General features: G+C 38.5%; 1 protein-coding gene across 6 annotated transcripts in view; it reads right to left on the bottom strand.

Moving 5' to 3' along the window:
- LOC124112939 (protein Fe65 homolog) overlaps positions 1 to 23492 on the bottom strand; it is a 126535-nt gene extending 103043 nt beyond the window's left edge. For 3 of the 6 annotated variants that reach the window (XM_046473139.2, XM_046473143.2, XM_046473142.2), the window contains exons 1-2: positions 18059 to 18080; positions 9966 to 10095 (exon numbers count right to left, since the gene is read on the bottom strand). In XM_046473139.2, the coding sequence (XP_046329095.1) occupies positions 9966 to 10023 (58 nt within the window). In that variant the 5' untranslated portion in view covers positions 10024 to 10095; positions 18059 to 18080. Of the gene's footprint in view, positions 1 to 9965; positions 10096 to 18058; positions 18081 to 23442 lie in introns of those variants that run through there. The other 3 variants (XM_046473141.2, XM_046473144.2, XM_046473140.2) reach the window with 2 other exon arrangements.
- Positions 23493 to 25175: the final 1683 nt, after the last annotated feature.

The raw sequence follows: 25175 nt of genomic DNA, 5'->3' as shown, positions 1-25175 counted from the left end.
AGCTTGAACCGATGCTGGTCAGACCTCTTAGATGAACGAAAAGATATGTAACATCATCACTCTGTAAAGTCCTAGTGTCCTCAAATGTGTGCATCAAAACTGGCAACTACAGGAGTTAAAATATCTGTAAATCAGACATCCCCGACACATCAAAATTAGACATAGACTCATCAAACTTATGGGTAAAATTTCTGATGACCTACCCATTTATTACCATTACGTATGTGTTTCAATGGCCAAGCTTACACTGTCAAACAGATAATCCTGCTTCTTATATTCATTGTTTACAACTCTAGGTCATGTTTTTCACATTTAACAAACCGACCAGGATTAACCATATAACAAAGTTGCCACAACATTCTATGTGAATGTATAACTGAAGTCTCACACTGTAAGCCAATCGCCAGTGAGGTTGAATAAAAGGTGTGAATGGTATGTGGAATGAATATGTATTATCAATTTATGAAATAAAATCAAAATATGTTTTCTACATGAAAGTTTAAAACTAGTGTAGCTTATTGACATTATACTTAAAACAATTAGCTGTTTGATTGGCGATCGTGATAATTGTGTTTTGGTGAGGAATAATTTTTAACAGTGTGTCATTTGTCATTGTGTATCCATGTGTAATAGTTTTTGTATTACCCACGTGTAGACTGGTATTTCCGCCTGTCAAAATGAGTTTGTCTGGTTTTGGGATTTCGAGTGATTTGGTTCCTATGTTGCAATTCTATTTTGGACTTGTCATCTTTAGAACTGGTCTTGCTTGAAATCGGTTTTGACTCCTGAAAATACATGGTAACAAGTCCTTTCTCACTAGGGACTGACAAAGATTTACCCCCTTAACTAGAAACTCCTGGCACCAATTCCTTTTACTTCTTTTCAATACAGAATAATGGATACAGGACAGGAATATTCAAACTTAAGTCAGCTCTGGCTGATCTGAATCTTTCACTCTGATTCTGAACCACTACCTCTATGACCAGGATCTATTCGTTTTAACATATTTACATAAAACTTCAATGCCAACTTTAAGGGGGTTGCAAAATAGTGGTAAAAATAGTATGGATCACTGAAAATCAGTGATGACACCAGGTGTTCACAAAGTTGTAACAGTGTTAGAAATTGGTACTTGTCCTGTAGTCCCTGCCAAACTGCCTAATATGTAAGGTATCATGAGGACTAGTAGGAATTTGCCACTTTTAAGGGTTTTGCCATATGTTATCATTGTGAAGCCTGGTGGAACAAATGTTGTACCGCTTTTGTAAGCATGTCCTGCTCTACTGACCAACTCACCTCTAAAGCTTTCTTAATTTTTTGTTTAGACTTCTTTGTAAAAAATAGAAGTCTAATTGAAACAAAATTAATAAGACCTTTCTTATTTGTTCATTAAAATGTTATCTGTCTATGTTGCCATGTGTGTAGTGTTAGTTAGGCAGCAGTTTCACCTGTTGTAGTGGGTGAACACGCAATCTTGCTTTAGGTGGAACAAAAAATTATTTTCCAGATTAATTGTTACTTTAAATTTCTTTAGGATCAGCAGAAATCTGCAAAGCAACTGAAAAACCGTCTCGCCCAAAAGGTCATTCCAATTAAGTTCCTACCACTGTCTCGGTACTTATACTATCAATGCGAGGTCCTCGACACACTAGCCCTGCTTCTCTAGATCACAGTAAATACTATGTTCTCGGAGGAAAGCACCGGTCCACACAAAAAGCGGCCTGATTGGTCCCAAAGTCAACGACTGCAGATCCCCCTCTATTACAGTGTCCAATATCCCAGGTCCACTGAACACAACTGACATTTAAGTTGTACAGCGTCTGGCACCCATCATAAACAATGATGGAACGAGCCCCCTGAGTGTGTTATTCGGGCATCGCAATAAAGCTGGTCGGATATGTAACTTCTAATTCTAGCAGTGTGGTTCCATTACGGTAAAAGCAGGACATTAAATGGTTTGGCAGGACGAAATTGAAAACCGGTACTTTCGCATGGCGTCTTTTTTATGCTATCAAAATGCAACCATCAACTTGGTCAAGGAACGTTTCAATTTCGGGAATGATAAATATTGGTTTGGATTTATGTTCTTCTCAATTTAACATTATAGTCTGGAGGTAAGTTGGTTTATCACAAAAATATATCCCCCAGCATTGTTCGAAGTTACGATGGGTATTGAGGCCCTTGTGGTGTGCCCCCAAGGTATCTAAATCAAGAAACCCCCTAAAACTATTAGCATTAGGGTCTATTTAGGGCTGCAACGAATACACTATGAGGGGAATACGATTCATATCACGAATATAGGGTAACGAATACGAATATTTATTCACAATTACAATAACAAGTCAGCAGTTTATGTATTATTTATTATATTCAGTGAAACAATAACATCATAATTTATTTCACATGGTTTGTTAATTATTAATAAATTATACATTTATATACTGCACTTATCCAGGTACTAGTATCTGCTCAAATGCGACTATGATCAGTGAAAACAATACTATCAAATTAAATATTTTTAGAGTGTTGTCACTGAAAGAAATCTATGCATATAATATGTTGTTATGGATATTTTTAGGTACAGGGTATGTAAATATACATGATAGCATATTCATAAATATTTGATTCTAGTGGCCATGAATAACGAATTCAATTCATGAATGGTTACAGTTCGATTCACCGAATATGCGAGTGAATCGTAACACCCCTAGTATTGACAAAGACCCCATGACTTTCATTATTAACTTCCACACAGCAAGGTGTTTCTCTTGTCCACAATGGTGTAATGTATTTACTTGTCAGTGTTTAAGATTTAATTGTGAGGTGTCATGACACGTACAGATTTGTGAAGGAGCCATGACATTCTATAATAGCCTTATTAGCATTTGAACACGATCGTTGAAGAGCCTGGCGCCTGACACTTTGGCTTCATCAAAGACATGTAATGACTGTTCCTGTGGGGCAGACACATGACAATTTGTTCTCTTGATAGATCACATTCTTCAGCCAATTCCATGTAGGACTTCAGTCTGCATTTTGCCTCAAATAATCTTCAGGTAACGCTATGTTCAAAATTCAGTGTTTGAAATTTAAGGGGGTCCTGGGGCCCTTGAGGGCTTCTCATGTGGTATTTGAATCTAGGGATCCCTAAATCTTCAACCTTTTCTATCAGGTGTATGGCAACGATCCTTTGAAGTTCATGCTTCATTTGGAACACTGAAAGTCATTGTCAGACTCATGTGCACCTAGTTCCGCTTTTGTGCTTTCCCTCTCCATGTTTACATTACTGACAGATTATCTAACTGGAACTGACAAATATATAACTAGGCTGGGACATGGAATACAGTGATTAGAGTGAGTGAGTGAGTATAGTTTTACGCCGCTTCTAGCAATATTCCAGCAATATCACGGCGGGGGACACCAGAAATGGGCTTCACACATTGTACCCATGTCGGGAATCGAACCCGGGTCTTCGGCGTGACGAGCGAACGCTTTGACCACTAGGCTACCCGACCGCCCTACAGTGATTAGAATTCACGATGACTGTCTTTGTCATAGTCCTGATGTTTACACATGTTTACATGATACATTTAAGGGGACCTTGGATTCAGACTCTATTGCCAAAATCATTATTGACCCCATGTCCCCAATAATTTCTGACACTGAGAAATATTAGATATTACAAAAGTAAAAATAGTTTGACAAAATAGGACTCCTTCCTCCATTCCTATGTTATTTTCAAAATTCCAATTTACTTCAATCCTACAAATGTCTGGGATGCAGCCAGGGAAATAAAACATAATGAAGGCCACGCTTTACTAGCCGAAGGCCATTGATATTTGCTTTCATGCTAATACAAGCCTCGTAGAATAAAGATAGTTTTCTAAGTTTTCAGCTTCATCATAATATAAATTGTAGTGAAACTTAATGCATCTTTCGAGGATCTACGTTTAATTCTTCAAACCCCGCTTTATAGAGGCCATCCGTCTCGGGACCATTGGCGCAAGAAACAAACCAACTGATTTTAATTTTGTCTGCACATAAAGTTATTTTCTGAGACAGTCTTCACACGATGAAGTCCTATTTGATGAAGGCTTGTAAGGAGGAAGAAGATACATAGCCATTAATACCGAAGTGAGGACACCAATGGACAATACACCTCGCACACCGACGTTCCCCCTAACAGGACCATCACAGGGATAATGACTGGACGGAGATAAAATGAAACTATTATGAACCATTGTCAGCGAATAAAAGATAATGAAGACTCCAAAGCACCTCCCATTATCGGGCATTCATGGTGGCGCGTATCACCAGGACAAACATTTACACTGAGGTCACCTCTAGCTCAATAAGACGTTCAAAGTGTGGCATCGTACCCGACTCACTACTCGGTATCGGCCCGCACTAATAAACACGCTTTCTTGAATGGCAACACTTCCATTTCTATCTGATCAATACGATGAGTCATTAATAGAGGCGACTTATCAAGACCCTGAAAGTGTCCACGACGTTCGCTTTAGCAACGTCAATCGTCGGTCAATTCCCAATAATTTGATCACTCCGGTTCCATTTCCTATTTGAAGTTTGTCTACATGGAAGTAGAAGATCCTCCAAGACAAAGTTGCTGTGGTTACATTCACCGCAGATTCAATTTGAGCAACTGATTCGGTTTCCATGACAACTGAAAGGATGGTGAAACAAACGGGACAGAAAGGGGCACTGCAAAAAATGGGGGAGGATAATAGAGTTATTCCTAGTTGTCTGTTTCAATCTGTGGCATAGATGACATTGTCAAACTACCTTTTTTTATTTCATTTTCTTTGTCACCAGTGGCAAGAAACGTAATAAGAATGAAATTGAGTTCATAGCAGCAAAGACTGGCGATGATTGGGGATTTAAAAAGCTAAGCAAAAAATGTGCTGCTGGCAAATGCGATGTCACTATGAGAAAACTATTCAACTCCATCAAAAACACGTTCAAACAGTTTCCGGGGCTTTAAATAGGAACATTCTCCATCACAATCCATCTCCATTATTGTACGTTTCAATGTAAGCATAAACTTCTAAAGACCTGCATAAGGTTTAAGTACTTAAGTCCAAAGGACAGGTTCCAAAGGGATTGTTACCCTAACATGCGTTACATTGGGGCATGTAACAGCTTCACTGGGGTATTAGAGAGAGAGAGTGAGAGAGTATGGTTTTACGCCACTTTTAGTAATATTCCAGTAATATCACGGCAGGGGACACCAGAAATGGGCTTCACACATTGTACCCATGTCGGGAATCAAACCCAGGTCCTCGGCATGATAAGCGAATGCTTTAACCACTAGACTATCCGTCCGCCCCACTGATATTTGATTATGGAAACAATGGTGACTTATTATCATGTTCATATTGGGGAATACATGTACTTTGATATGTAACATATTTAAGCATATTTGGACAATGAAATAATGAACAACATTATCAATTGTCAGTAATGATTATCACATCAATATTTGAATTTGTAAACTTTTAAATCTTTGATATATACTACTCCATTATGTTAAAGGGGAAGTGTACACGCAAAAATCACTTTCTTTCTTTTTCTAAACAAAACGCAATTTTAGAATTAATTAGTATCTGTGTTTGAAAATATACACTCATTTTTTTCACAGTGAACGTAGGAAGCTCACAATAGTGTGAAAATGATATGCCGTTATGAGGCCTTCGTTTTTCGAGCTAAACAGGCCTGAGTTATCCCCCTTAGATTATGACGTAATTGGTGCCAATTCAACTGGGTCCCTGTCTATTCTCAACGCAAAAGATATCAAGTACCAGTTTGCGGTAAAACAACATGGCCTACGACACACTCCGGCGCAGTGGTGACTCAGCATAACACTATGCTGGCTGGCAACTGAGACGCTAGAATCACACACCTGGACCTACACCACGTGAAGCGGCTCTAACAAAGCATGATGACGTCATAATGTTTATCAATTGGCACCAATGACGTCATATTGCAAGGGGCATAAGCCATGGTGTTTTTGTTGTGGAAATAGAACACTTGGTAAATGTGAAAAATATAAATCGTTTTAATGCGAAAAATATGTTAATTAATTGTGATATTTTTATATTTTTGTCTATGACACTTCTATGTTAACACTTTGAATGTGGAAAAAGTACAAGAAAAATAGGTTCATTTCCGTGTGAACTTGCCCTTTAAGGACCACCTGACTCTTTCATATTACTGCAGTTAATCAGTCATGGCTGTAGTACATGACACAAGAAATATGTCATGTTTGACATGAAGACAAACTCACAATTGATAACCTTCAAGTTACGAACAAGTACAAATCTCAACAAACTTAAAAAAATATGAGATGCAAAACTGTTATTAAAATATGTTGAGAGCTTTACATCTGAGACTATAAAGTTTTGATAAATGTACCTGGGCATTTAAAATCCACTTAAGATTTATAATCCACATATGATTTAAAATCCACTTGAGATTTAAAATTCACTTGAGATTTAAAATTCACTTATGATTTAAAATCCACTTATGATTTAAAATCCACTTATGATTTAAATTCACTTAAGATTTAAAATCCACTTATGATTTAAAATTCACTTATGATTTAAAATTTACTTATGAGTCTAGTTTAAGTAGTGTTTGTTTGATTGTTGTTTTACGCCACACTGAACAATATTCCAGCTATAAACAATCAAGTCTGGACCATACAATCAAATGATTGATATTGTGAGTCGAGGTACGATGACACGTAACTAAGTCACCGAACATGACTACCAGCATACACCAGCATAAGATGCCTGGGACCAATTCTAACCTGGAATCCCCACAGTTTTAATTATACTTCATATTCATAACTTGCCAGGCCATAGATGCCATCCTCCATGTTTTATTTCCTTGTTAATGATTAATAAACTCAATGAATATAATACAAGAAGCATTATTTAAAAAAATAATATTTTTCATAAATCTTTCTCAGAGTTAGTCATTATATTTCTATCTGAAATATAAAAACCCAGTGTATTTCACAATCCATGTTTCAAAACACCTCAATTATTCAAGAAACTTCACTAAGGACTTGTGATACACCACACAAACCACACCTAATATCCCCATGATGACTAATACGTCCAACGTGAAAGTCATCTCTCCACAGAGGCAGGTGCTATCATTACTATAGGCAGCATGATTAATTATTTAACACAAATAACATAATGTTCATGAAAACTGTTATGTAACAGGGCACTGATGGCCTCACACTCTGTCTATGAACCTGTGCAGCGTTCACATTGCACCAACTCCACTGTGATCAATAGAGGTGGAGGGGAGACAACTCTTGACTCCTCACAATGATTGCAACAGAATTGATTTTATGAAGAATTCTCACAATACAGATAATAGGTGAATTATGACATCACTGAGTTAGTCATTGTGCAACATTCTGTGACAAACATTGGTGACAGATTCTGAGTCAAATGTGCAAGATTGGAGTTAGTATTTGATTTGACTTTCTTTAATCTTGTATTGTATTTTGACAGCAAAATTATCTCCCTACTGAACATCTCATGTTGTCATGATACATCTACATCACGTATGGATACATATACCGTATTTTCTTGAGTAAAGTGCGCACTTTTTAAAAAAAAAAACACAGCTGTGTAGAAGGGGGTGCGCATTATACAAGAATTAATGAGTTTTGATGTTTTTCCCCCCATGGAAAGACATTACCGCGAGCACGTAACACCGGAAATACCATGTCAACAAATCCATACTGAATTAGTCATGTAATTACACTGTCTGTCTATAAAAAGTGTTCTTTGTATATCTGGACTTATGTTTGTAACTTATTTTATTAATTTTATTCAAAATTCCTTTTAATATTGTTTTAATTAATGTCGGCGAAATCATGTGTGAAGCGATCGGAAGATCGAACAACTCACCGTTATTAACAGCAACCACGGTCAGAATACCGCTATTGACGCCTTGAAACGAACTTTAGTTGACAGAGAATGGATACATATATCATAAATGCCATACTGTGGCTCGTTTAAAGTCATATTCGTTTTTGTTGGACGATTCTATGTCAACACGTAATTCTCGAACGTGCACGGGAGCCTTGACGGTGACTGGTCAGACTGGTTCCATGTAAAAAATAATACCCGGCAATAGCGATCAGCTGCTTCACTTAGGGTTATTATTATTTTAAATATGTTTAGTAAAAGCTGCATCTAAATTAACAAGATATTGGAATATATTATTCCCGATAAAAAAATAGTTTCAGAAACAATTTTTGCAGATCCTTGCATTAAAATCCTGTAAAGTTATATCATTGGGTGTGTCTTGACCGAATCACCGGTAGATTCCAAGAAAACGTGTGTACAGCTGATTGCTGTGTCCGGCTTAGTTTACGAGAAAGTACACAAGGTAATCTTAATCCCTGGATATAAAACAATGCCTAGCAGAACAAAAAATACAATTTAAACGGTAAATCAACATATCTGGTGATTTCCTCCAACATGGGGTAAACATTCCTCTAAAATGGGGTTAACATTCCTGTAACATGGGGTAAACATTCCTGTAACATGGGGTAAACATTCCTGTAACATGGGGTAAACATTCCTGTAACATGGGGTAAACATTCCTGTAACATGGGGTAAACATTCCTCTAAAATGGGGTAAACATTCCTATAATGGGGGTAAACATTCCTGTAACATGGGGTAAACATTCCTGTAACATGGGGGTAAACATTCCTGTAACATGGGGTAAACATTCCTGTAACATGGGGTTAACATTCCTGTAACATGGGGTAAACATTCCTGTAACATGGGGTAAACATTCCTATAATGGGGGTAAACATTCCTGTAACATGGGGTAAACATTCCTGTAAGATGGGGTAAACATTCCTGTAACATGGGGTTAACATTCCCGTAACATGGGGTAAACATTCCTATAACATGGGGTAAACATTCCTATAACATGGGGTAAACATTCCTGTAACATGGGGGTAAACATTCATGTAACATTGGGTAAACATTCCTCTTACATGGGGTAAACATTCCTGTAACATGGGGTAAACATTCCTGTAACATGGGGTTAACATTCCTGTAACATGGGGTAAACATTCCTATAATGGGGGTAAACATTCCTGTAACACAGGGGAAACATTCCTCTAACATGGGGTAAACATTTCTATAATGGGGGTAAACATTCCTCTAACATGGGGTAAACATTCCTGTAACATGGGGTAAACATTCCTCTAACATGGGGTAAAATGAACACCGAGCCGAGCCGAGCCGAGCCGAGCCGAGCCGAGCCGAGCCGAGCATTCCTTGTCTTATCCCATTAATGCCGAGAGTTGGTTTGGTTGGTTGGTTGGTTGGTTGTTTAATGCCGCACTCAGCAATATTCCAGCTATATGACGGCGGTCTGTAAATAATCGAGTCTGGACCATACAAACCAGTGATTGACATCATGAGCATCGATCCACGCAATTTGGAGAGATGACATGCATCAAGCAAGTCAGCGAGCCTGACCACTCGATCCCGTTAGTTGCCTTTTACGACAAGCATAGTCGACTTTTATGGCAAGCATGGGTTGCTGAAGACCTATTCTACCCCAGATCTTCACGGGTCACCGGGAGTTGGACAGGGTGCCAAAAAGTATTTGTCTTTTATTGTCTTGGCATAATGCGCTCAGGGGATCAAACCACCGACAGTTCTCTCTCCGGGCAGACACCCTATCCACTACACTATTGAGACATACAAGTTTAGACAAAGACAGAAGTTGAACTGTCAATATGTTCCATGTTTAAAACGTGCTGTAAAGATGGCTAAATTTTAATAACAATATAAATAAAAACTATATTCCATGAACATCAAAGTGTGAATGTTGAGAGCAAGAATAAGGTGAACAAAGAAAGGAAAGCGCCGATGTATACATGGTGGGAGCTTACCTTCTGACAGGGCGGTTGGTGAGGTTGGTGAGGTTGGTGAGGTTGGTGTCTCCGCCATGGTTGCAGGATGTCGTTGTCTCCTACACGGCCATCAGATGTCTCAACACGTCCGCAGTAGGCGATCTTCAGCCTGTACAAACAGAAGACACAATTAGACACGCTCACAACACAAAACATATGTTACCCTCTGATACATGCATTCAAATTTAGTCTTTTTGACATTTACATGCCTCACTTTCCAAGCTTAGAACATGTAACTGTTGATCATAATTATTTACTATCTTTTGCATCAAGAATGATCAATTTTGTGAACAAACATGATAGTGGTCACATAAACCCACACACAAAGTTTGCCTTTTACCAAAACTTCAGAACATAAAATCACCCCACTGCCTCTGAAGAAGTGATGAGCTTTTGTTAAAACCACCAACCAAAGGGAGATAACTTCGATTAAAAGTCAATAAATCCTTCATGATGACCACCCCAAGTGCCCCGACCGTAAACCTGACAAGGATGAGCGTATGTAGTCTCGTCCCCGGCAGATTACTTGTCTGAAGAACAGAGAAAATATCCCCGTGTTCTTTGATGTCTCCAGATGCAGCTAATCAGCAATGAGATAATTGTTTTACATGAATAAATACTGTTTCTTTGTTCTTGTGTACAAACGACATATGAAATGCTGTACATCCCTTGGGAGTAAAGGGCAGTCCCTGCAGCATTATATCCTGAGGATAAAAGGACCATTTCTCCTGCCCATATGGAAGACATAGAAAACAGTCCAATACCACATAGAGATGTGTAGGGTAATGTCAGAGTATAAGGAATGGTTCTTTGCCAGATGAGAATTGTATGGTTAACCAGTTAACTTTCTGGGGGGAGAGGCAAAAGTTGTGCCCATGAAGTTACCAAGTTTACTAGGGTTGTCTAGATTTTAGGGGGGCAATCGCATCCCACCCAGCTTTGGCACTATTAACACAGCAATATTCAGACTACAACACAACATTCAGAGCTCCAGATAAGCTGCGTATCTGCGTAAAATACGCATCAGAAATGGAGAAATATGCAGTAAAATAAAATCCAAGCATGTCAAATACGCAACGAACATTACAGATACGCTACAAAAATAAAACTTGTGTGTATCATCAAAATATTGTGAAGTAACCCTGGGTATTCGATTAGCAAATCAGCAACTTATTTTGAAATTATAAACAGGCATTCCGTCAACCTTGCCAAAGTCCACGATGACAGTTACATCATGATCATTTGCCATCACACTTTCTTGTGGAAGTATCGTGGTATTTTTGAGTCCTATAAAGCTCTCGAACCCACACGACACCAGTTTGCAGGGACTAGATGAATAGTGTTTTTAAATATTTAACTTAAATACCCACATGTGTAAAAACTAGTGGGTAACAGAAATTTGAATACCCAGATAGAATTAGTGATACCCAATGATCTTAAAATGCATGGGTAAAATACCCACAACACAACAAGCTTATCTGGCGCTCTGCAACATTTTATAGATAGGTTTGGACCAGTGATTGATATCATCGATATCATCTCATGCCATCAGAGTACGATGACATGCATACAACCAAATCAACAAGCCTGACCACCGATCCATTTAGTCCCCTCTGACAAACAATAGTTCCTGTTCCTACCTAGGTCCTAATGGTAGAGTAAGTGAGTGAGTGAGTGAGTGAGTTGGGTTTAACGCCGCTTTTAACATTATTTCAGTTATATCACGGCGTGTCAGCTTAATGTGGGAGGAAAGCCCGAAGTGATGCAGGTCTCAAACGTTTATCACTTTGGTGAAACCAACAAGCATGGGTATGGTGCTGACAAACCTAGAAACATAATCGGGGCGAACCGGGATTGGAACCCACAATCATATGTTCTGGCGTGCCCAAGGGACGCAACTCTGCACAGCGAATCGCGGCGCCTAAGACGACTGGGCCACCCGTGCCCCCCTGTAGAGTAAGTAAATCATGAAATAAGCAAGCCAATAACTTGTCTGTTGACCACCCCTAATTATTATCATGTAGGCCCGTTATGATTTACACTCAAAATACAAGATAGCCAACGCAATAATTCGCAAAGAACAATGAAAAACTTAATGACGTATATTGGATGACTTTATTTTTGAGAGGAATGTTTAGTGAGTTGTTCCCCATATATGTAGCTGGGCAATGCAGATAAACGCAATGGCTTAGCGATCGCATCCAAAAGCGCGAGAGATATGACAATCGGTATTGGGAGAAAAGGTACAGGTAATCGACATGAGAATTGTGATAACATGTGGGAAATACCAATCTGTGCATAAAATGGACTGTCCAACATTGCCCAGGTTGGATTCTATTGAGGGAGTCATCATTATTTAACTACAGGTAAATGTTTTTTAAAGCTTGTACACTTTATCATCATCCTTAAAGAGGCTGGACATAATGTTGATATCTCATATAAGAAACACTCATTGAGAAATAAACGACTCATGGTTGTTCTTTATCTTACAATAAAACACTGCAGGGAGAATAACCCCCCATGGTTTATTCTCCCTGGGGTGTTATATTGTACGATAAACAACGACCACGAGTCGTTTATTTCTCAAATAACTGGCTAATGTTTGATAAAAACTGGATAAAAAATGTGCAAAAAGGTATTTGTTATCCTCGTATAATATTATAATATTCATTTGCAGTTATGTTTATGAAACAATCAATATTTATTCACAATCTGATATATTCACGATGAAATAGTCCTAACGAGACACTGAATCTACAGTTTGCTGTCGCCATATCACTGGCAATCTTGTTGCTATCAAACACGGACCATAACCCTGGATATAAAACATGACTTTTATTACCAAATCTATTTCATCATCAACCTCAGAGCTCCAGATAAGCTGCGTATCTGCATAAAATACGCATCAGAAATGCAGAAATATGCAGTAAAATAAAATCCAAGCGAATCAAATACGCAACGAACATTACATATACGCTACAAAAATAAAACTTGTGTGTATCATCAAAATATTGTGAAGTAACCCTGCGTATTCTATTAGCAAATCAGCAACTTATTTTGAAATTATAGACGGGCATTCCGTCAACCTTGCCCAACTCCACGATGACAGTTACATCATGATCATTTGTCATCACACTTTCTTGTGGAAGTATCGTGGTATTTTTGAGTCCTATAAAGCTCTCGAACCCACACGACACCAGTTTGCAGGGACTAGATGAATAGTGTTTTTAAATATTTAACTTAAATACCCACATGTGTAAAAACTAGTGGGTAACAGAAATTTGAATACCCAGATAGAATTACTGATACCCAATGATTTTAAAATGCATGGGTAAAATACCCACAACACCAAAAGCTTATCTGGAGCTCTGTCGACCTCCTGGTCATAAAAATCTAAATACTAAAATAAATACTGAGCAAATAAACCAATCACATAATTTGAAAGTCCACATTGACACATGACAAGTGTTTGCTCTGGGTAAGAATAACTCTAATTTGTATGTCCTGGTTACATAGCTGACCAATCAAATGAATGCGAGGCAGCTTTCATTCATTAAATGCTGTATATATCATAGAAAGACGTCCAAATAAGGCACACATTTCATAGAATCAAAGAGACATGCATTGACAATTTGTTTATGTTCCCACACATCTTTCTGTGATTGAAAGAAAGGAACATTCTATACAGGAAACAATGTAATGAATGTCAGTCAGTAATTGTAATGGAGTCAATTGTTCTGTTTAGACAGTTGTACCTTGCACTGTTGATGATTGGTGTAGTTTGATATCATGAAAATGGTTCCTCAGAAGACAGAGAATCCTACACCAAAGACAGAGTGAGTGATTGAATAAGGTTTAACGCCGCTTTTAACAGTATTCCAGTTATATCACGGCGTGTAAGCTTAATGTGGGAGGACAGCTTCAAGTGCTGTAGGTCTCAGATGTTTACCACTTCGGTGAAATGGTATGGTGCTGACAAACCTTGAAACATAATCGGGGCGAACCGGGATTCGAACCCACCATCATAGGTTTCTGGCGTGCCCAAGGGATGCAACTCTGCACAGCGAATCGCAGTGCCTAAGACGACTAGGCCAACCATGCCTCAACACCAAAGACGGAGAATCCTACAACGCCAAAGACGGAGAATCCTACAACACCAAAGATGGAGAATCCTACAACACCAAAAAGATGGAGAATCCTACAACACCAAAGACACAGAATCCTACAACACCAAAGACGGAGAATCCTACAACACCAAAGACGGAGAATCCTACAACACCAAAGATGGAGCATCCTACAACACCAAAGACAGAGAATCCTACAACACCAAAAAGATGGAGAATCCTACAACACCAAAGACAGAGAATACTACAACACCAAAGACAGAGAATCCTACAACACCAAAAAGATGGAGAATCCTACAAAATCAAAAAGATGGAGAATCCTACAACACCAAAGACAGAGAATACTACAACACCAAAGATGGAGAATCCTACAACACCAAAGATGGAGAATCCTACAACACCAAAAAGATGGAGAATCCTACAACATCAAAGACGGAGAATCCTACAACACCAAAGACGGAGAATCCTACAACACCAAAAAGATGGAGAATCCTACAAAATCAAAGACGGGGAATCCTACAACACCAAAAACGGAGAATCCTACAACACCAAATAAGGAGAATCCTATAACACAAAAAACGGAGAATCCTACAACACCAAAGACAGAGAATATTACACTAAACAAAGAACTCTACACTAAAGATTAGGGGTGACTTTTAGGGCTATTTTCGCTATTGAGATAGTATTGCAATAATCATGATAGTACTCTACACTATTGCAATAGTACTGTGATAGTAATTAACCAACTTTAAGCCTTGATAATTATATTAATCAATGTCACAGAAATTAATAGAAAAATTTCACTGACAATATCAAAGTGGACCATGTTCCTCCTTGCTACTCAAATCAAAGTGAGTGAGTGAGTTGGGTTTAACGCCGCTTTTAACAGTATTCACGGCATGTCAGCTTAATGTGGGAGGAAAGCCCGAAGTGATGTGAGTCTCAGATGTTTACCACTTCAGTGAAACCCACGAGCACGGGTATGGTGCTGACAAACCTAGAAACATAATTGGGGCGAACTGGGATTCGAACCCACAATCATAGGTTTCTGGTGTGCCCAAGGGACGCAACTGTTCACAGCGAATCACGGTGCCTTAGACGACTGGGCCACCCGTGCCCCCCTCAAATCAAAGTGAAATAGCAGGTAACTCATATCTGAAGTTGTCATAATCCTTGCTTATCAAAACAAGGCAAGTTTGAAATTTGACTGTAAAAACTGAGTTTTCTGACGCATAATTTATGTTTTATTTATAACTCATTGCCGATATTAAAAATATTGATTTTCAGCAGATCTTAATGTTACTAATTACTATTTTATACTGAGCTTACTAGATTGTACTACAGTGACTAAAATTCTGTTCAATCGTAGGGCAAACAACTGCAACACATAGTTTGAAATATCGCTACCATCCTACCAGAATCCACCAACACAAAAGGATGGAGATAGCTCCAGTACAACTGAATGGTTAATTGTGTGGTGGGCGAGGTGTGCGTGACATTCCTCTGCACCAGCAGTAGAAACTGACAGCTTTAGTCCACTCATCTTAATAATAACAATTTTAACAAAACCCTTAGAAAAAGCAAATTTTTACTTGCCCTTACGATACCTTAACTATTGGGCAGTTTGGCAGGGACTACTGGACTAGTGCCAATTTCCAGCGCTGTGCACCAAGAGTACCACTGCACCAGATGTCCCTGGTGCCACACAGCCAGCAGTGCATGTAGAGAGATGCATATCATTCTGCTGTCTCACACAAACATCTATTGTCCTGTCACAACAAGGGTCCAGGAAACGTGTTTCACAGCAGAGAGGAAAAATATGATATGTATATGTAACATACCATGCTCATTTCAAATATTTCAGAACAAAAAGCTGTTTACCAGTCAGCGTTTCAACATAAGCATGGAAACGAAGGAGTGTTCTTGCACTGTCTGATCAATGTTAAAATCTGAAAATTTAGGTGACTCAAACTGTAGGTGCAAATTACTTCAATATTGACTTTTTGCAACACAGAGTGTGAATAGATTACCGATTCAAATCTGCATCACACTATATATAGATATGCTTCAGGACAGTGCATGTGTTGTGAGGTGAGGTGAGGTGAGGTGAGGTGAGGTGAGGTGAGGTTTAACATCGCATTCAAGATTATTGCACTTATAACTGCGACGTACATTTAAGTGGTGTGTCTGTGTGGGGGGCCTGTACTAGTCTGGACTGAAGCCGCTTTTACAGTGCAAGCCCACTGAGATACCATGCCGAAGTTTAACATGAATACCCCACTCAGTGTATACTGACTCCGAGCCGACCAGTCCTTGTGTTAGCCCCTTAAAGCTGAGCACCAGGCAGGGTAACAACAAGTACCATCTGTTAATGTCTTTTGGTATCACGCAGCCGGGGATTGAAGCCCCGGGCTTTCCACTCTACAGGCAGACACTCTACCACTAGACCACTGTGATGCTCGCATGTGTCATGACCTAACAACAGATTATGCAACATGATTCAATTCCTAAGACACTTGCCTTCAAATATGAGTACTTATATTTTCAGTCATGCAGCTTTCAATGTACTTATCAGGTTGGAATCATTGAGAGGGTACAGATTTTGGGCTGGGTAAAAATCACTACCTGTCTGCTTTCGAGAAAGTAAGTATCTTGTTGTACAATGTAAAATATAAGTATTTGAAGTCAAGTGTCATAGAAAGTGAATCATGTTGCATAATCTTTTGTGAATTGTGATGCAGTATTCAATGGAGTGAGTGAGTGAGTGAGTTGGTTTTAACACTGCTTTAAACAGTAATACAGTTATATCACAGATTGTCAGCTTGATGTGGGAGGAAAGCCCAAAGTGATGCAGGTCTCAGACGTTTACCACTTTGGTGAAACCCAAGAAAATGGGTATGACGCTGAGAAACCTAGAAACATAATCAGGACAAACTGGGATTCAAATCAACAGCCATTGGTTTCTGGCGTGCCCAAGGGACGCAGTTCTGCCACCTTGGTTTGGTTGGTTGGTTTGTTTAACGCCGCACTCAGCAATATTCCAGCTGTATGACGGCGGTCTGTAAATAATCGAGTCTGGACCAGATAATACAGTGATTAATATCATGAGCACCGATCCATGCAATTTGGATCAATGACATGCATCAACCAAGTCAGCCAACCTGACCACCTGATCCCGTTAGTCAATATTGGAACATCATTTATAGGGAGCAGCACAAGTTAATACAGCTATGCTAGTACATGCTCATTGAAAGAAGAGAACTGACAGTTTCATGTTAAAGAAAACACAGAGAACTTGAAATTAATGGAGCAAGTAGCAAAAAAAATGTAACCTGAGATTTTTATTTTCTTACCCAAAATTTCAAACAAACATTAAACAAAAAGAAACTGGTGCATCAGTGATTTACTTCATAATGTTTATGAAACTTCTTTTGGCAAGTTTAGCATGGGCTTCCAGGGAAATGAAAATGTTATCTCCAAAGGAATAGATGCTTCCTTGCACACACACAACCACAGCTCTGATCATGCTGATACACATCTCGGATTCCAAACTAAGTGACCCTGGGAATTAAATTGGGACAATATCGTGATATTGTTCAAAATCTAATTATCTTAATGTTCTTATTTTCGTAAATTCTTAGGATTTGGAAATTTTAAAATTCAAATTGGGAATTATTTGCTGCAGACATGGGGCCGAATATCAGCCTCTGGGAAGGTCTAGATAAATCCCTGGACACGTCAACAAGGCTTAACAGGGGTAGACACCATGGCTTATATCCAGCAGATCTGCAGCTATATTATGGATAAAACAACTTGTCTCGAACTAATGGGCTGGAGGCCGAGTCTATCCCTGTTAAACCAAATATCTTCCTGATCACCAAGATCAACACCAAAGAAAGCTCCAAACACATCTGTATCCAGACGGTCCAAAAATGAAATAGCACAAACCTCAAAAATGCTTGATCAAAAACACAAAACAATCCTCACAAAATCTTCTGCTCTGCTGGATCTATATCATATATAGTGACTTGCTCCACTGCACTCCCAACTCAGCACCATACACGTGAAACACAAAAATGTTCGAACAGAACCAGGTTATTGACAGTCTAGCCTCCTTAGTCTGGCTTTGGAGTCTTTCAATGTAGACCTTTGTCCAACGTCTTTGAAAGTCAGTGAACAGTGTAATTACCCTGACAGAAGGTACAAGAGCTAAGTCTATAAGAGGATCCAATAGACAAAGCCACTTACTCCTCTATGGTAGATACTTATCAATGATGCATAGATCTGACCTACATTGTGGGAGGTCTTTGTGAAGTTATCTGATGATGTAACGCTTGTACACACGGTGCTTTGTTCACAAGAGATACCTGTAGACACAACTCTGTCATTATACTCTGTCTAGGTATAGCCTGAAAGACGGAATGCTGGGTACGTACTCCTTGGCAGGGATACTATGTTTGCAGGACTTCTAAGCACTCCATAACAAACTAGGTGTGTTATTTGTGTAGGTATAACTTTAAGATCACAAGCATTAGCCCTTAGGGTTCAAACAATAACAAAAACAACAACGCTGATAATGATGATGTCCTTGAATATGAAGTGAAGTGAAACCCTTCCTAAGCCACAGAAATTAAGGCCTGACAAACTGGGGAATTTTATACAATGCTTTTTCATCATTTAATTAGTCTTCAGCAACCCATGCTTTTGCGACAATGTGCAATCCGGTGGTGGTCAGGCTCGCTGACTTGCTTGATGCATGTCATCGTATAACAATTGCATAGACTGATGCTCATGATGTCACGCATTGAATTGCCTGGTCCAGACTTGATTATTTACTGAACGTCGTCATTCAGCTGGAATATTGCTGAGAGCGGTGTTCAACAACAAACAAACCAAATATCAGTTTATGGGACATTCCCCCTGTTATTACTGTGTTAATCAAGCATTTTAATACCTGGTACCCCAAGAATTCAGTGTCGAGACCCCAGTACTTGCAAATGCATACACCTGACTAACTTTGTTCAAATACACAAGGACACATACTTTGAGTGTACTGGTAGTACTCAACTTGGTAACGTTTCCACCGACTTCAACTCACCTAACTGACTGCATTACATTTTCATAAATGTAAACATGGTAAACCAAATAGGAGTGTGTGCTAAAGTTTCATCGGCTGAAAACATTGTGAAATGTTTTTCGAAGCCCAGACTTTTCACTGTGCAGGGAAACTTGATTTTTCTCAATCCAAAATTTGAAAAATGTGCCATTCTGCTTGGAAAAATGGATGCCAGAGCGGATGGTCCAGGGTTTGATCCCCGGCCGTCTCACACCAAAAGACGTTAAAAGATGGTACTTGTTGTTACCCTGCCTGGTGCTTGGCATTAAGGGGCTAAAACAAGGACTGGTCGGCTTGGAGTCAGTTTATTGTGTCTGGGTGGGGTATTCATGTTAAACTGCGGCATGGCATTTCAGTGGGCTAGCACCACAAAAACGACATAAGTCCGAACTAGTACAAGCAGCCTAACATACACACACAAGTGCATGCATATTGCAAATTCATCTCCTCTCACCATCGTATTGCTGTCGGTTCCAAACTCTAAATATGCTATTCAGAAAATAAATAATATCTATCTCATAAATGAGAAGGGAAAAGTTAGCTCCATCCATGCTACAAGTACAACAGGTTGGCACTCCCTGACACCAGGTCAAGGATATACTGATATATGGGATAGTCTCTCAGCCACAAACCAGTTTATCACGATCAGTGCATCCTTTTAACATGTACATAGGTTTGTTGTTTATCCTTTCATCAGATACACTGCATCACACAATTGTTTTCAAATATTTAAAATTTGGCGTCTCTGGCTACGATGACAAATTGTACGCTGGAATAGCATCATGCATATAACGTTGCACAGTGGGTGCACAATGTAATAAATAAATGCCATGTGCACATCAGCGTTGTGTTGCACATTACATGCATGTTTCATAAACACAGTGGAATAAGAAGGTTTAACTTTTGTTCAAATTGCAGTGCCATCTAGCAGTCTTTTCTGTAAATGTTGTCCTTTATCAATTGCGTGTTCTTGTGTGTGCACCGATATTGTTTAGTACACATTGTTCTTTGTTCCACATGGTGTCTTTTCTTTGCTACTGTAATTTAGTAGCGGAACGATACACCAATGCATTGGTGGATCACGATTTTTTACTCCTCGATACATGTATCACAGTCGCACACTAAGTATAAAAGTATCGATTCTTAACTTAAATGTATTATCTCATAAATGTTTATCTAAACACTAATTACTCATGTACTAGTGAAAATGAGTGGTGAAAACATAAATATTTTCATCCATTACGCCATACTTGACACTGCCAACTGTAAATCGTTAGTGTGCTGGGTATTTGGCCATCTTGTCTATGAAAAAGATGGCTTACGCACCACAGATAAGAGCACATGCAAGTATCATGATCTGTAATGGACCGTGATGAGGTATCATGATACATATCGGATCGCACATTTGGTATATCATTGCAGCCCTAATATATATCATGTCAGGTATGTTTCATTCATAATTATCATGATTATCTTACACTTGGAGTTTTATTATTGATATGCACATTAAGATTTATTCGTAACATTTAATACATTTGATACTTTATTTGACAATTATTGTGCACTGTTGATCTATATTTCAATTGATGTATTTTTTTACCAAATGGCCGTCAATAGAGCTGCATGAAGAACATAATAATATACAGCTGTAGCCCTTAAAGTGCAGTAACATGCTAATATTTTCGATTTGAATGACCTGGCCACCAAGACAATATTCGTATCACCATGATCACTACAAACAGTACATAATAAATACTTTCAATGCATCAAATGATCTTTGACAATAGCTAGAAATACATATTAATTCAAACATAAACACTACAAATGGTCTGTTTTCAAAGCCTGTATATGGGTCATTATATGTTAAGGCAGCACAAAACTAACATGCAAGGACATTTTTCAAAATACCATATCATTATCAGAAGATTATAAATTCTTAAATATTTGGAAAATGTTACTATCCCATTGTGTCAATTTTGTAATAAAAAGGCAATGCAGCGAATGCACCAAATAAGAAAGGTTTCATGAGCATTTTTTCTGTCCATGTTATGTAATTACGGTTCTGATGCAAGGTCAGTATATCCCATTTTATATTCTTACCATCAGAAGTTGAAATAAGTAGAAGTTTCAAAGTCAATACTGTCTATCACTGTCACTGTCCTTTCAGCAATGTTATGGATTTACTTTTTCAGTGCACTACTTCATCAATGAACTTTATTCAGTATGCAACAATTGTTGTTAATGAAAGAGTGCTAAAATTTCAATGCAGCTTTAACACGATTTAAACATGTTGCATAAAACATTTCCCTCATAACATTTGGATGCCATTTTACACACTACACAAACATGAGACTGTTATCTTGATATACTGACTTCTGGAAATCATGAAAATAACGGACATGATCCTGCTCAAAATGTTTGATGGAACACATCTTTTATCTTTTGCCCAACTCAGTTTTGTCTCCAACTCCTAAAATGATGACAAAGAACGCAAGAAAAATGATAATATATTCCATACAACTGATTACATATGACATTTCATCATTGACGTGGCACTAACAATGCCTGTGTTACGAACATGATTCTTGACGGAAAATCAATTTCCTCACTTCAAAAGGGATATATAGACCCAATACTTTTGTTCTTAAGCACTAATTTATCTTGGTTTTCTTTGATATATTATATTACGTAGTTAGGAAACATCTAGAAACTGTGGTTCAGCGGTGCTCGTCGATAGAAGACACCGTGAAATTTTGACGGAAGGAGTCATGTCTGTTTTGTGATTTTAAATTTCCGAAACAGTGTACGAAATATTGTTTATTTTAGAGTAACATAAAATAAATAGAAATGAAATGCTGCAACGATACCGGATACAATGAGTTTAGCACATTTTGTTCATAAAATAGGGTTTTGGCCATGTAACATTATTCTTAGACTAACATATTGTCTCTGAAATGAACATATCGTACAGAAAAAAACAGTTGTTCAGTTATCTTAATAAAAATCTAATAAAAAGGGAGCCCAGTGATTCTCTTCATTTTCGATACTGCAGTAATCTAGACTTGCCAAACATTATAGACTTGCATGGGCTGTAGTTGATATAAATGTATCAGGGTCTGTAAGACAGACTACATTATTCTTTGATGTTTAATTTCTTTAAAGTTGTCTATTATATATTGCAGATATATACTTTATTAAATAATACAACTTTGCTGGCTGAGGGTTGTAACAAACAATTTCTATTGCGCCAAACCTCCAACCCCGAGTGGAATGTCACCTTAGTGAAAAATGGCCTACATCATACCAAAGGCAGGCAAGCACAAAATAATTGTCCTGAACGGATTGGTATTATTTCTGTGAATAATATTTTCAAGGTATAACTTCTGGAGCATAAAGTGTATCAGAAGCAAGACATAAGACAAACAATTATATATTCTAGCTGTCTATCAACATAGCAAAATCAATTTGAATATATGATTAACACGTTCATATATTGTCAGGCGTTATAAGGTCCCATTGTTAGCAAAACCTATTGACACATTCTGTGTCATATGCATCTACATTCCAATAATCACATCCAGCATTCAGGTGAAAATAATCAATACCACAGAATGGAATATCATGCTCGCATGCAATGGATGCTGTTCATTTGTAGGTCATCCCAATAAACAACCATTGACAAGCTAATCGCATTTACAGACTACGATAAAGCTGGAGGTCTTATGTACGGGAACATAAACAATAGCCTTGGATCATATATAGAGTTAGTAGACCATTGAAACAGAAACTATGGCGAAAAACGTTGCAAATTAATTTAACCGGCAGCAGCATCATTATCATAATTCTTTGAAACGTCATTCTTTCAAGAGTCCCATTGGTAAGCTTGGCACCACATTTTACCAAAATTGTTGGTCAATTTTTTTAAAACACACAGTATAAACTTGAATTGTTTCATTGTGGATTAGTGGACAGTATTTATTTGGAATGATAGCCAGTATTTCTTTGGAAAAGAACTGTCAAAACATCGGTATGAGCCTGTCCCACTTCAACTGTCAAAAATTCTAACGGATTTTAGCGACGATATTTTAATTAGTATACGGTTACCAGTCGGTGTGACCAGTTTGATTGATTCAAAAGTATTAAATGTCATATATTCTTAACTACAATATGCTCAAATTGTCAAAATATTCACACACCTGATAAATTATGTACTCACCTTCTCGGATTTAACCAGGGCGCTGTGCTTCCGGTTGAAAGGGCACCTGCGCAGCGAATATTTTCATATTGTACACACCTAATAACTAGCTAGACCTTTAACGTATTGTGGTGGTGCTCTATCGGTAAGCTTTAAAGGTCGTTTCATCGTGTTCACGAGGTCTGTCTTTCTATGTGTATGTATGTTACAACACATGCAAGGTAGGATCATGAAACAATGAACATTCATTGAGCTGTTAAAAACATTTGTAACACCTGTGTTATAATAATAGACTGCTTTGTCAAATTATCAAATGGGCAGAACATTATAAAACTTAACATTTAGATTCTAATGAGTGAGTGGTGTTTTGCAGTCAGCAATAGTGCATCTATACGACGATAGTTGGAATAATCTAATCTCGGCCAGTCTGGCAAGTTGACGACTTGACCAACGGTCCACGGAACCGAGGCACGATGACACACTGTCTGGTAGGTAACAAAAAGAAAACACCTGCACATCAAAGTGACCAAGACCGTACCATTAGATCTGTGCCCTTCAACTTATGAACGTCTTGTCTCGTCTGGCAAACTCGCGAGAAGCGTCCAGCCTAACAAGTGGAGACTTAATGAGCACTTGCAGCTGAACGACCAACTATATCAATGTCTATCTTTAGGGGGTAAATCCAGGAAGTAAAAGAATATTTCTATTTACCAAAGGTCTTACAAATAAACATTCTCGTTGGAAATCCTTTCAACAAAAACGCTACACCACGGATGTAGTGCTTTACTACTAGAAGCAACCACACTGCCACAGGCATGGTGCTGACAGTCCAAGGTTGATAATGGTGTGGGATTCCAACCCGCAATCTGCGGATCCTGGTACATTTAAGGGAAGAAAATCTGCATAGCAAATTGCGGCGCCTGAGACAACTTATCCTAAACGTATGTAAAGATGCAATGTATTTTAAATTAAACAATGGATGTGAGTTACATGTTTAATTTCTGCCGTTATTCAACAGCATTTTCTTAGTTATCTCTGAAATACACCGACAATTTCTTGTTCATGAACGTTTGTGTTTGCCTCGTGTGCCGTGTTGCTCGATATAAATCGGTTTCTCCAGCCAATCAAGTTTCATTTGAAGGATTTCTTAGCCCAGGCTGAGGGGCGGTCGGGTAGCCTAGTGGTTAAAGCGTTCGCTCGTCACGCTGAAGACCCGGGTTCGATTCCCGACATGGGTACAATGTGTGAAGCCCATTTCTGGTGTCCCCCGCCGTGATATTGCTTGGATATTGCTAAAAGAGGCGTAAAACCATACTCAGTCAGTCAGTAGCCCAGGCTGTAGGTAAAAATGCGTTTGATTTGAGGTCAGTCACAAAGAGTCAGTGAAATCTGAATCACAATGTCCTGTCATTTCTTCGATGATTGCGAAAGGGGTGCACATGATCGACGGCTTTTATATTGTCTAAATGCATAATTTGTTTTAGTCACTATATGGCTGAAATATTGCCCATGTGACTATAAATATACTCACTCACCAAAGTGGCATAAACGTCAAGGACCTTACCAAACTTCGGGCCTTACGCCGTGATATTAAATGTAAGGAAGACTCTACAGACTGAAGATGTGTTCAAAGAGGCGAGAAACCCTACAAACTCACACATCTTTCAGAGTAGGCCTATTAGTTAACCAGTGAATGATTGGCACTGCCATAGGTTAGACAAAAATATATTTTGACTCGCTTATTTTGTGGCTTA

This window comes from Haliotis rufescens, unplaced genomic scaffold (genome assembly GCF_023055435.1).
Source record: "Haliotis rufescens isolate VD_foot unplaced genomic scaffold, xgHalRufe1.0.p SCAF_7, whole genome shotgun sequence".
In the NCBI taxonomy this organism is placed as follows: Eukaryota; Metazoa; Mollusca; class Gastropoda; order Lepetellida; family Haliotidae; genus Haliotis; species Haliotis rufescens.
The sequence above is the reverse complement of the archived record's forward strand: the minus strand, read 5'-3'. Positions and strand labels throughout refer to the sequence as shown.